The sequence below is a fragment of the Heptranchias perlo genome, chromosome 10 (genome assembly GCF_035084215.1).
Source record: "Heptranchias perlo isolate sHepPer1 chromosome 10, sHepPer1.hap1, whole genome shotgun sequence".
NCBI lineage: Eukaryota > Metazoa > Chordata > Chondrichthyes > Hexanchiformes > Hexanchidae > Heptranchias > Heptranchias perlo.
This window is the reverse complement of record NC_090334.1, coordinates 51,306,913-51,320,299: the sequence shown is the minus strand read 5'-3', so window position 1 is coordinate 51,320,299 and position 13,387 is coordinate 51,306,913. Positions and strand designations below refer to the sequence as shown.

Sequence of the window (13,387 nt, the reverse complement as noted above, 5' to 3'; positions counted from 1 at the left end):
ACTGGCCTGTAGTTTCCTGCTTTCTGTCTCCCTCCTTTCTTGATTAGAGGAGTTATATTCACTATTTTCCAATCTGATGGGACCCTTCCAGAATCTAGGGAATTTTGGAAAATTAATACCAATGCATCTACTATCTCTGTAGCCACTTCTTTTAAGAACCTAGGATGAAGTCTGTCAGGACCTGGGGACTTGTCAGCTTTTAGTTCTAATAATTCTTTCAGAACCCTTTTCCTGGTGATTGTAAATGTTTGTTTTAAGTTCCTCCCTCCCTTTCACCTCTTGATTCACAATTATTTCTGGTATGTTATTTGTATCCTCTACAGTGAAGACGGATGCAAAATATCTGTTCAATTCATCCGCCATTTCCTTGTTCTCCATTATTAATTCCCCAGACTCTCTCCAGAGGCCCAATGCTCACTTTACTTACTTTTCCTTTTTAAATACCTGTCGAAACTTTTACTATCTTTTTATATTTCTAGCTAGCTTTCTCTCGTACTCTAATTTCTCCCCCTTTATTATTCTTTTAGTCATTCTTTGCTGTTTTTTTTTATTCTGTCCAATCTTCTGACCTGCCACTAATTGTATGCTTTTTCTTTCAATTTGATACTATCTTTAACTTCCTTAGTTAGCCACGGATGGTACGTCCTTCCCCTAGAGTCTTTACCTCACTGGAATGTATCTTTGCTAAGTGTTATGATCTATCTCATTAAATGTCTGCCACTGCATCTCTGCTGACATATCCCTTAACCTAAGCCCCAGTTCTCTTTAGCCAGCTGTGTCTTCATGCCCTCATAATTGCCCTTATTTAAGTTTAAAATACTAGTCTTAGACTTACTCTTCTCTCCCTCAAACTGAATGTGAAATTCAGTCATATTGTGATCACTTCTACCTAGAGGCTCCTCTTTACAATGAGGTCATTAATTAATCCTGTCTCATTACACATTACCAGATCTAGAATAGCCTGCTCTCTGGTTGGCTCTAGAACGTGCTGCTCTAAGAAACTGTCCCAAAAGCACTCTGTTGAACTCATCTTCCAGGCTACCTTTGCCAATCAGATTCTTCGAATCTATGTGTAGATTAAAATCACCCATGGTTATCGCTGTTCCTTTCTCATAAGCCCCCATTATTTCTTCCTGTATACCCTGTCCTACAGTGTGGTTACAGTTAGGGGGCCTATTAACTACTCCCACAAGTGACTTCTTGGCGTTACTATTTCTTATCTCTACTCAAACTGATTCTACATCTTGGTCTTTAGAACTAAGGTCATTTCTCTCTATTATACTCACGTCATCCTTAATTAACAGAGCTATACCTCCACCTTTTCCTAGCTTCCTGTCCTTCCGTAATGTCAAGTACCCTGGAATATTCAGGTTCCAGCCTTTGTCATCTTGCTGCCATGTCTCTGTAATAGCTATCAGATCGTACATATTTATTTCTATTTGAGCTGTCAATTCATCCATTTTGTTACAAATGCTACGCGCATTCAGATACAAATCCTTTAATGCTGTCTTTTTACTATTTTTGCAACCTCTAGCCTTATCTGCTGGTGCACTCAAGTTTGCATGCTCCATTTCCCTTCCGCTATTAGGCAGCCTGTAGAATATACCCATTAACGAAATCGATCCCTTCTTATCCTTTGTCTCAATCCATATGAATTCTGCTATCTTAATGTTATTTATGTCCCTTTTTTCTATTGCCATTATGTTGTCTCTAATTAGTACAGCTACCCCAACCCCCTTCCTTCCCTATCCTTTCTAAATATGTTATATCCTGCAATATTTATCTGCCAGTCCTGTTCCTTAAATAGTCATGTTTCAGTTGTCCCTTCCGCATCTGGCTCCTCGCTGTGAATTATTGCCTCCAGTTCCCCCATTTTGTTTCAGATGCTGTGCACATTGCTGTACAGGCAATTTAATTTATTTTTAGTAATTGTTCCCCTCATTTTATTTTTAACAGTCATTTTGTACTTATGTTCTGTAACTGTGTTTGTTCCCTGACTGTTTACTTTACCTTTATTCCTTATCTTGGTCTGACCTTTACTCTCATTTCCTATTTCTTTTTTCTTCAGACTTGTGTTATCTTCACCAGATTCCTCCCCCCGTCTTACTAGTTTAAAGTAACGACTGCCCTATTTATCCTTTCCGCTAGGACACTGGTCGCATTCTGGTTCAGGCGGAGCCCATCCCAACGGTACAACTTCCTTTCCAGTACTGCATGAAATGGAACCCCTCCTTCCCACACCAGCCTCTTGGCCACTCATTCCCCTTCTGATCTGTTTATCCCTATGCCAATTAGCACGTGGTTCGGTTAGTAATCACAAGATTACCACCTGTGAGGTCCTGTTTTTTAATTTAGTTCCTAACTTGATATTCTTAGCAGGACCTCCTCCCTTTTCTTCCCTATGTCATTGGTTCCAACATGGACCACGATAACTGGATCTTCCCCCTCCCTTCCAAGTTCCTCTCCAATTGCTCCGACATATCCATTTATCCTCGCACCAGGTCGGCAACACACCCTCCTGGACTCTCAGTTGCGACTGCAGAGGACACTATCTATCCCCCGAATTATTGAATCCCCTATGACTTTCTATTCTGCTCCTCCCCGATTTGGACTGCCTCCTGCTCTCGGTGCCATGGTTAGTATTCTGGCTGTCCTTCCCGCAGCCTGCACACTTATCCTCACAGGTAGAAAGTACATTGTACCTATTGGATAGGACCAGTGCCTGCGGGACCTTCTCCTCACCTTGCTGACTTATGTGTTGGGGTGTCTCTAACTCGCACCAGTAGAGCGTAAACAATTCCATTACCAGATCATTTTGTGTAGGCTTGATTTTAAGATGGAAACAAACTAATGTTGGAGCAATTGGAGAGGAACTTGGAAGGGAGGGGGAAGATCCAGTTGTCGTGGTCCATGTTGGAACCAATGACATAGGGAAGAAAAGGGAGGAGGTCCTGCTAAGAATATCACAGCTTGAATTTGGTCTAGCCGACTGAAATTATCGATTGCTTAGAAACCTTTTGCACGTATCAGATTCTCTCAATGTGCAACATTCCGTTGAGAAATTAGGCAATATTTGAAGTCAACATATTGTCTCAAATGCCAAGAAGCGAAAACATCCCACCAGTCGCTGGTAAATGGACTGATATGTTATTGTTAGCTGGTTCTGATAATACTGAGTAGAGCCTAAAGGCAGGAAGTAGTGGAGATAATGGTGGTGTTTGTGGGTTGTTTCCTCATTTGAGATAAATATCACCAAAGTCCTTTCTAATTTTGTTCGTGTCAACTGAATGGTATTACTGTTCTGTTTTCATGGAAAGCAGATCTCCAGAGAATACTTCCTGACCCTTTGGTTTTTTATGTGGAGCATTCACTCAATGTTGTATGCTAATATTAGATTTAATACACAAGTAAGCTCTGCACATAAATCCAGTGTTTTCCATATTCACCACCCCCACCCCCAACTTAATGATTCCTTAGGCCATAGGTGAACACTGGTGGGACCTGAGAACATAAAACTCAACTGTAACTGATAGAACAAAATTTGGATGAATCTAATCCTGATTCTCCATTGGCCCTGGATTAGGCACAACGGTTACTCTAGCATAGACATTAATGTTGACAGTTATCCTTAAGTGACCCACAGGAAGCTTTGATTGAATGATGGAGGAAAGCCATCAACCCACTTCCAGCCAATTTCTCCTCCCCAAGAAACTTGCCCTTAAACAAATTAGTAACATAACTGTTTTCATTTATTTTTCTTCAATCCTTATACATTATTTTATGACTGTGATAATGTTCCTGTTGTATCTTGCTCAATTAATTGCTCTTTGAGTGGTCATTAGGATATGGTAGCCTAGTGAGTAGTACTGGACTAGCAACCCTAGGTCATGAGTTCACATCCCTTCATGGCAAGCTGTGAAATTGAATTCAATAAATGTGGTAATTTGTGGGTTAGCACCAGAAAATAACCATGAAAGCTGCAGTATTGTCATTTAAAAAAAACTATTGGTTCACTAATGCCCTTCAGGAAAGGGAATCTGCCACTCCCACTCTGGTCCCTCAACATGTGGTTGAATCTAAATGGCCTCTGCAGTGGTTAACTAGCATGGGCAATAAATGTGGTAGTGTCACCCACAACCTGAGAACAAATTAAAACAGAGTGTCAGGGTTGAGTGCACTTTCAGTTGTGAGTCAGAGAATTGTGGGTTCAAACCCCACTTCAGACCTGAGGACATAATTTATGCTGATACTTCATTGCAGTACAGAGCGAGTGATGCTTTTATCAAAGGTGTGATCTTTTGGATGAGACGTTAAACCTGGTTGCTTGAGTGTATGTGAAAGATCCCATTGCACCATTTGAAGAAGAGTCCGTGCACCAAATCTGGGCTAGGACTCCCAAAGTGGGAATCGCGGCTGTGCTGAGTGTTTGTTGAGGTTTTAATAGCACTAAGCGCTGGGATTTTAGTTATTTCATTATCCTTGGTCCAAACGTGTTCTCCCTTCTTCTAATCTCCTTGCTGTCAGACTGGAGATTAAGATCATCAATGGCGGCTGCACCACCGAGCATTCAGCATGGTATAGATTGTGCCCTATCTGAATCAGTGAAGCCCAGTGTGCAGGCGCAGGAGAGGCTCGTTGGGCAGCGTGTCCTGAGCTTGCATGGACAATGAAGTGGAGATGCCGGTGATGGACTGGGGTTGACAAATGTAAGGAATCTTACAACGCCAGGTTATAGTCCAACAGTTTTATTTGAAAATCACAAGCTTTCGGAGGCTTTCTACTTCGTCAGGTGAAGTGTGGGATTCCTTGAAGGTTACCGCATATATAGTCAGAGAACAATGCCTGGTGATTACAGATAATCTTTCCAACTGCCCGTTGTCAAGGCAATCAAAGTGTTCAGAGAGACATTACATACAGGACCATCGAATATACAAACGGCCAGAGCAAAAGACAGACAGACAGAGAGAGAGAGAGAGAGAAACATCCGAAAGGAAGAGAAAGAGAGAGAATGACCCGTTATATTAAAAACAGATAACTTTTTTTCGCTGGTGGGGATACGTGTAGCGTGACATGAACCCAAGATCCCGGTTGAGGCCGTCCTCATGGGTGCGGAACTTGGCTATCAATTTCTGCTCGACGATTTTGCGTTGTCGTGTGTCTCGAAGGCCGCCTTGGAGAACGCTTACCCGAAGATCGGTGGCTGAATGTCCTTGACTGCTGAAGTGTTCCCCGACTGGGAGGGAACCCTCCTGTCCGGCGATTGTTGCGCGGTGTCCGTTCATCCGTTGTCGCAGTGTCTGCATGGTCTCGCCGATGTACCATGCTCCGGGGCATCCTTTCCTGCAACGTATGAGGTAGTCAACGTTGGCCGAGTCACAGGAGTATGAACCATGTACCTGGTGGGTGGTGTCCTCTCGTGTGATGGTGGTATCTGTGTCAGTGATCTGGCATGTCTTGCAGAGGTTGCCGTGGCAGGGTTGTGTGGTGTCGTGGACGCTGTTCTCCTGAAAGCTGGGTAATTTGCTGCGAGCGATGGTCTGTTTGAGGTTGGGTGGCTGTTTGAAGGCGAGTAGTGGAGGTGTGGGGATGGCCTTAGCGAGGTGTTCGTCGTCATCGATGACATGTTGAAGGCTGCGGAGAACTTGGCGTAGTTTCTCCACTCCGGGGAAGTACTGGACGACGAAGGGTACTCTGTTGATTGCGTCCCGTGTTAGTCTTCTGAGGAGGTCTATGCGATTTTTCGCTGTGGCCTGTCGGAACTGTCGATCGATGAGTCAAGCGTCATATCCTGTTCTTACGAGGGCGTCTTTCAGCGTCTGTAGCTGTCCATCGCGTTCCTCCTCGTCTGAGCAGATCCTGTGTATTCGCAGGGACTGTCCATAGGGGATGGCCTCTTTGACGTGGTTAGGGTGGAAGCTGGAAAAGTGGAGCAGTCAAGGACATTCAGCCACCGATCTTCGGGTAAGCGTTCTCCAAAGCGGCCTTCGAGACACACGACAACGCAAAATCGTCGAGCAGAAATTGATAGCCAAGTTCCGCATCCATGAGGATGGCCTCAACCGGGATCTTGGGTTCATGTCACACTACACGTAACCCCACCAGCGAAAAAAGGAGTTATCTGTTTTTAATACAACGGGTCAGTCTCTCTCTTTCTCTTCCTTTCGGATGTTTCTCTCTCTCTCTGTCTGTCTTTTGTTCTGGCCGTTTGTATATTCGTTGGTCCTGTATATAATGTCTCTCTGTCTGAACACTTTGATTGCCTTGACAACGGGCAGTTGGAAAGATTATCTGTAATCACCAGGCATTGTTCTCTGACTATATATGCGGTAACCTTCAAGGAATCCCACACTTCACCTGACGAAGGAGAAAGCCTCCGAAAGCTTGTGATTTTCAAATAAAACTGTTGGGCTATAACCTGGTGTTGTAAGATTCCTTACAATGGACAATGAAGGCTGTCGGGGGGAAGTGCGGCCGCGGCAGCTAAGAGGATTGGGGGGAGTAGGTTAATAAACCCCGGGGGGAGGGGGAGCAGGCCCAGGCTTTACAAACACAGAGTGCGTCCCCAGGCCCAAATATAAAAGTGAACGTTATCCTCCCTTCACTACCCACCGGTTTCCGGTTTCTCCCCTTTCGTTCCGGCCAAACTCGCAACGAAAGGCCCCCGCCCCCCCACCCGCAAGCGTCAAACAGGAGGTGCTGGGAATTCTCAGCCAATCAGGGAGCATCTGTAAATGAAGGAGAAATGGTGACCGGTCAGGGAGCATCTGTAAATGAAGGAGAAATGGTGACCAGTCAGGGACCAGTCTCCAAATAGTATACTGTCCAATGGATGGATATATATATATATATATAAAATATTCATTGGACAAATAGTGTGTGTGTGTGTGTGTGTGTGTGTGTGTGTTTCCATCCATTCACGATATAACTGATTTGAGTTTCCAATCAGAAAACTTCAGCACACGAGGGTTCAGTAACGATTCAGTGAGGAGATGCGTTCAATTAAATGAAGGCTTTTCACCTCTAGTGCGAATTGTTGAGAACTGTTACTTTAGTCTTAAGACAAACATACTTAAGGCATTGGTAGCAAATAACATTTGGAGTGAGTCTACAATTAGTGCAATTAACAGCTTTTGTCACCATCCTATTCGATGTTAGCTTCTGAAGTAAAATACACATGAACCCAAATTACTTGACATATTGTAATAATTTATCAATTTCCATATTTCATATTTACAAATTAAGTAATTCTTACAAAGTTCTGGTGTAATACTGTTATTAAAGATCCTTCTACAATTGTGCTAAGTATACTTTCCAATCACATTGGTATATTGTAATCAAAACAATGAAGTTGATTTAAATTGTTTTATACAACTGCTGTCCAAAACCCTCAGTTGCCCTAAGGATTGTCTCTTTTTATCTTTGTCAGTTGCCTCCCTCAGTTCTGGTGGTTCTTAACCAAACTGCTCCCTGTCTTACATAGAGGCAGCCAAAACTAATGAGACCTGCAAGATGTACAACTGTAATGCAATCATTTTTTTAACCCTGCTGAGGATTCAGTGGTGGTGGGTGGGGAGCTTTAATTAAATTGTTCCCTATCCCCAAATTCACACTGACTGATTTGACAGCTGTTTTGTATTTCTGACTCAATTTCGAAATTCTGATTGCACATGATTTATTTCTGTTTGAATCAGTCATTAAGCTGATTCAACAGAAAGCTGATTGGAATCGTTCCCATCAGAGAATTTTTAATAAAATATAACGAAACTGGTCTGCTCAATCCTAGTACAACTTAAGAAACCCATTTCATAAATTATATAAATTTATCAGCCAATATAACATTAAATTGTTACATTTATCCATTATTTTGTACATTTGTTCTGTTATATACCCTGAATAATGTTTTCTAAAAAGATGTTCTATTCAAAGTAGTGATTTTTTTTAACAGTAGCACACAGTCTTTATATCGGTGCGCAAACCCAAATTCATTCCGAGCATGGCCAAGAAAATTCAAGGGAACATTGATCTGGTCATTCATTTGCTGTTTGTGGGACCATACTTTGTGAAAATTGGCTATATAATGACAGTGACTGCACTTCAAAAGTAATTCATTGACTGCAGAGTGCTTTAGGATGTCGTTCTTCTTGGTAGTAGATATTGATAGGCTAATTAGTCATGGTGGGGTTGGGGGAATTTACAGTTGAGCCTCATCCTATCTTCACCTCTATGTCCACCAGCACAATTCCAACAGAGGTCACTGCATAGCCTTCAGGGCCAGGAATCTTGCAGGTTTTTTCCACCATAGCTCAGGTGCACTTGGCCAACTATAGCATTCACACTGCTGCTCTGGCTCAGATCAGCTAACCAGATAATGACCATTGATCTGACTTAGGAACTTGCTTGTATCTGTGGTTCAGCACTATATCACGCATGCATTTATCCATTGATGTGGAGATGCCGGTGATGGACTGGGGTTGACAATTGTAAACAATTTTACAACACCAAGTTATAGTCCAACGATTTTATTTGAAATTCACAAGCTTTCGGAGGCTTCCTCCTTCCTCAGGTGAATGTTGTGGAAATGAAATCCTCGAACCCTTCGCATTTATAAATCACAGAACAATACCTGGTGATTACAGACAGCCTTTCCAACTGCCCGTTGCCAAGGCAATGACAGTGTGCAGACAGAGAGATATTACCTAAAAGGCCACCGAATATACAAACCACCAAAAAAAAAACAGAGAGAGGCAGCGTCTGCATGGTCTCGCCAATGTACCATGCTCTGGGGCATCCTTTCCTGCAACATATGAGGTAGACAACGTTGGCCGAGTCACAGGAGTATGAACCATGTACCTGGTGGGTGGTGTCCTCTCGTGTGATGATGGTATCTGTGTCAATGATCTGGCATGTCTTGCAGAGGTTGCCGTGGCAGGGTTGTGTGGTGTCGTGGACGCTGTTCTCCTGAAAGCTGGGTAATTTGCTGCGAACGATGGTCTGTTTGAGGTTGGGTGGCTGTTTGAAGGCGAGTAGTGGAGGTGTGGGGATAGTGGAGGTAGCTCATACGTTGCAGGAAAGGATGCCCCAGAGCATGGTACATTGGCGAGACCATGCAGACGCTGCGACAACGGATGAACGGACACCGCGCAACAATCGCTGGACAGGAGGGTTCCCTCCCAGTCGGGGAACACTTCAGCAGTCAAGGACATTCGGCCACCGACCTTCGGGTAAGCATACTCCAAGGCGGCCTTCGAGACACACGACAACGCAAAATCGTCGAGCAGAAATTGATAGCCAAGTTCCGCACCCATGAGGACGGCCTCAACCGGGATCTTGGGTTCATGTCACGCTGCACGTAACCCCACCAACGAACAAATGTTATCTGTTTTTAATATAACGGGTCATTTGCTGTCTTTTCTATGTTTCTGCCTCTTTTTTTGGTGGTTTGTATATTCGGTGGCCTTTTAGGTAACACCTCTCTGTCTGCACACTGTCATTGCCTTGGCAACGGGCAGTTGGAAAGACTATCTGTAATCACCAGGTATTGTTCTGTGATTTATAAATGCGAAGGGTTCGAGGATTTCATTTCCACAACATTCACCTGAGGAAGGAGGAAGCCTCCGAAAGCTTGTGAATTTCAAATAAAATTGTTGGACTATAACTTGGTGTTGTAAAATTGTTTACAATTTATCCATTGAGCCAGTATTCAGCACAAAATATACAAGTCATTGCAAAAAGGATCCTTGGCTTTTGTATTCAATTGAAAAGACAGCTCATCCTTCCCATGCAAATATATTTTATTTGCGCACTTGAGAGCCGATGGTCTTCAATTGAGAACCATGGCTTGCTTTGTTCTGCAAGTGGTCAAATGAGGATTTACAAGTAAGCGCAAAATGTATTTGTGTAAATCAAAAAGCACAGTTGAAGTGCAACCTTGATTATTCATGAAAATCTTTGCACGACCAGTAGGCATCACGGCTTGGTGAGAAAATAACAATTAAAAAAAACCCTATTCCTTCATATCTGAAAGAGAATGACTATTTAATAAAAGTGCCTAGACTGATAACAGAATGAAGAGCACGAAAAATACTGACTACAAATAATCTAAATACCATATAGTGAAACCTCGATTATGCGTGAATTTCCATTATCGATTGGGGATGAGGGGAACGTCCTTTAATGGTAGATAATTGATGGTGTCATTGTGTGTAGTTTGTAACCAACTGCGTTGTGCGGCACTCTGGTGGGGGGTGCGGGGGAAGTGGGGGGATGGATTTGTCACTTTGGCAGAATTAGTGACACAACAACAACTGGTCTTTTTAGTGAAACTAACTGAGAAGTAATGATTTAAAAATGCTAATTTGTTTGAATCTAATATTGATTATTGAAATCCTTCATCTTTCCCATTGAATGAAATGTAAATTGAAGGAATATTCTTAATATTACCTATCAGTCTAATTGTGTGAAGGATCATAAATGAAGGTTTGCACTTTATTTCATGAAATTAAATGTAGTGTAGCACCCTTTCTACTTTTGACACAATTGAAAAAGAACATTGTTGGCTGAAATGCAATCTTGCAAGTACAGGATTGGTCTAACCCTGTAAGTGTTGATGTCGCACAGCTGTTGCTGTCATCGTGCTGTACTGCACACTCTTAAAATGGCATCACTACTTCTAAGGATGAGGAAATTTTAATTCTGTGCCAATTAAACTAATATTAAAAGTTAATGTCTTGAAATTCTTGTTGCAAATGATGAGCTTTAAAGTAGCTAGTCCTCATTATCGCTAATGCTAGCTATTTCTAGTGACTGAAAAGTAAATCTTCTCAAATCAATTGTAAACAATTTTACAACACCAAGTTATAGTCCAGCAATTTTATTTTAAATTCACAAGCTTTCGGAGGCTTCCTCCTTCGTCAGGTGAACGATGTGTTCTCAAATCAGTGAGTGATGCAGCAGTAACAGTACTTCACACTGAAGAACAGGGCTGCCAACAAATACTACCTTGTCTGCCTTTTTATGCTGTACAAATAGCGGGATGGGCCCTTAAATCAGCCCACTGTACTGTTAACATTCTCTCATTTTCTCTCATTCCCCTTTTCACTCCCCTGCCCCCCCAGAAAACAATTGTCTCACTGAAATTGATCCAACCCAAGAAAAGCAAGCTGTATTTTACTGCTTCATGCTCTGTACAAAGCTGGCAAGGCACCCAAGATGAGATTCTCGCATTTGTGTTGGTGATTTTATTAATCATCTTTACCAACAGTTATAAGACTGTCTGCTTTAAGTTTCTTTTTAATATGTGATTAGACTTAAAGTCTGCAAAGTAGAATTTGCACCAGGTTTTTGATAAATACTGTTCCTGATATTTTATATTTACGAATTTTCAAAGCACAGTATGTGAAGCCTACTGTGCCTTATTTGTGTATTTTGACGTAATGCGTGGTAAACTGGTTCCGCTGATGATGTGAAACTTGGTTTATAAAGAAAACGTGTCAATGTTGTGTGCTGCATGCTGTATGTGAATAGGATAACTCTGGCTATAAAGAGATTACTACCCACTTTCAGCAATTAAATCTGGATGGTACATTTCCGTTGTTTAGTCCATGCAAAGCAATGGGATTTGACTTGCAAATCAATAAGTATTGATTGCTTCAGTCGTAAAATACTTGGCCTGTACATTGACAATCATTTGATTGTACTCTTCAAAGCACGAGTTGATCTATGTTGTTTTACAGACGAAAGTTACAAAATTAATCTTTTTCGTCTTTTCAACTTTGTTTCCTTTCTCTTGTGTTCTCACATTTTTGTTGTCTTTATACTTCTGTCTCGCACTCTTTTTCCTTCCCTTATTTGTAAGAAAAATGGGCAGACATACCCTTTTTAAAATAAATCCATCATCTTTCCATTTGCTAGTTAGAGTTGCTGCAGTAACACCCAAAACTGTTGCAGTAAGTTTTTTTTGGCAAAAATACGCATACATCCCCCTATATTTTACATGATCTCATTCCTGTATATTTTCTCTGCCTGTTATGCTGGAGTGTTTCCTAGCAAATGAGCCATCTCATATTTTTCTTTTAATTTTTTTTGTGGGAAGGACATGCTAGAGGTCCATGCTTGTGTCACTAAATGAGATAAACTGTCTCAACTGCTGGCATCTCCCCTATTGCCCGTTCACTAGTGGTTGTCAACTTACTATGTTTTTTTGATGATGCTTTGCATTTGCCATTTATGTCATATCAAAAATATTTAAATTATTTCAAATGATCACCAGTAATCACAAGCTGTCACACCAAACCCCCTCGCGTGGATTGTTACTGAATGCAAAATATCACATGCCTGATGAAATATGTTGCTTTGGTCCATTGGACTGTTAGAGGGGTAACTCCTGGTAAAATACATCCAATAGTACAGCTTTTAAAGATCTAGAAATTGATTGTCTCAGTCTGGGAAGGCCATGTTTCCAATCTGATAAATCCTGTCCATAAACCTTACTACTTGTCATGAATTTTGATATTTTTTCAGTCAACATTTACCATTGTAAACTGCTAAGTTTTTTTGTTTGTGTGTGTATATATATGTGTATGTAATATTACTCGACAGTTTGTTAGTACTATGATTTACCATATTTAATCTGTTTTCCAGGATGTATGACACCATGTCCACAATGGTGTATTTGAAGGAAGATAAACTAGAAAAACTCTCACAGGAGGAGATTATTGGCAAAACAAAGCAGGTGATCCAGGGACTTGAGGCCTTAAAAAATGAACACAACTCTATTTTGCATAGCCTGCTGGAAACCCTAAAATGTCTGAAAAAAGATGATGAGATGAACTTGGTTGAAGAGAAATCCAACATGATTCGCAAGTCCCTGGAAATGTTAGAACTTGGTCTCAGTGAAGCACAGGTAAACACTTCCAAAGTCGTACAGCAAAATGTTGACTTTTTTTTAAGGTTGTAAGATACTTTGTACATTACTCATATCCATGCAACTTCCTTCAATCTTAAGTGCTTTCATTGCCACTCTGGTTAGTAAGGCAGGCAACAATCCCTTTACGAAGGTGAAATGCTTTGCCATTGTGAGGCATTACACTTCGCAGCCTTATTGAGAAAGTCGTCCTCATTAAGGCTTAAATGTTAGACTGTTTTTGGAATTAAGCCTGTTACCTCTGAATTATGAATTGAAAACCAGACATTCAGGCTATTTTCTAATATAGTTTTCATTTATTAATTTCCAACCTGTTTCAGGTGACCAAGACACCATATCACGGACGTTCACTGTTAAAGCTTTCTATTTTCAGCTCACCGGTGGCTCACTGGGTAAATGCGATGATTAATGTGCTACTGAGCCATACAGACTACAAAAACCCTAGATTGTGAGCTGAGTTAGCCA

General features: G+C 41.5%; 1 protein-coding gene across 6 annotated transcripts in view; it reads left to right on the top strand.

Annotated features, from left to right (window-relative positions):
- klc1a (kinesin light chain 1a) overlaps positions 1-13,387 on the top strand; it is a 106,519-nt gene that overhangs the window by 18,561 nt on the left and 74,571 nt on the right. For all 6 annotated transcript variants that reach the window (XR_010964214.1, XR_010964215.1, XR_010964213.1 and 3 more), the window contains exon 2: positions 12,640-12,901. Coding sequence is in view for 3 of the 6 variants with exons in the window: in XM_067991732.1 (XP_067847833.1) it covers positions 12,641-12,901 (261 nt within the window). In the remaining 3 variants the exon portion in view is untranslated. The remainder of the gene's footprint in view (positions 1-12,639; positions 12,902-13,387) is intronic.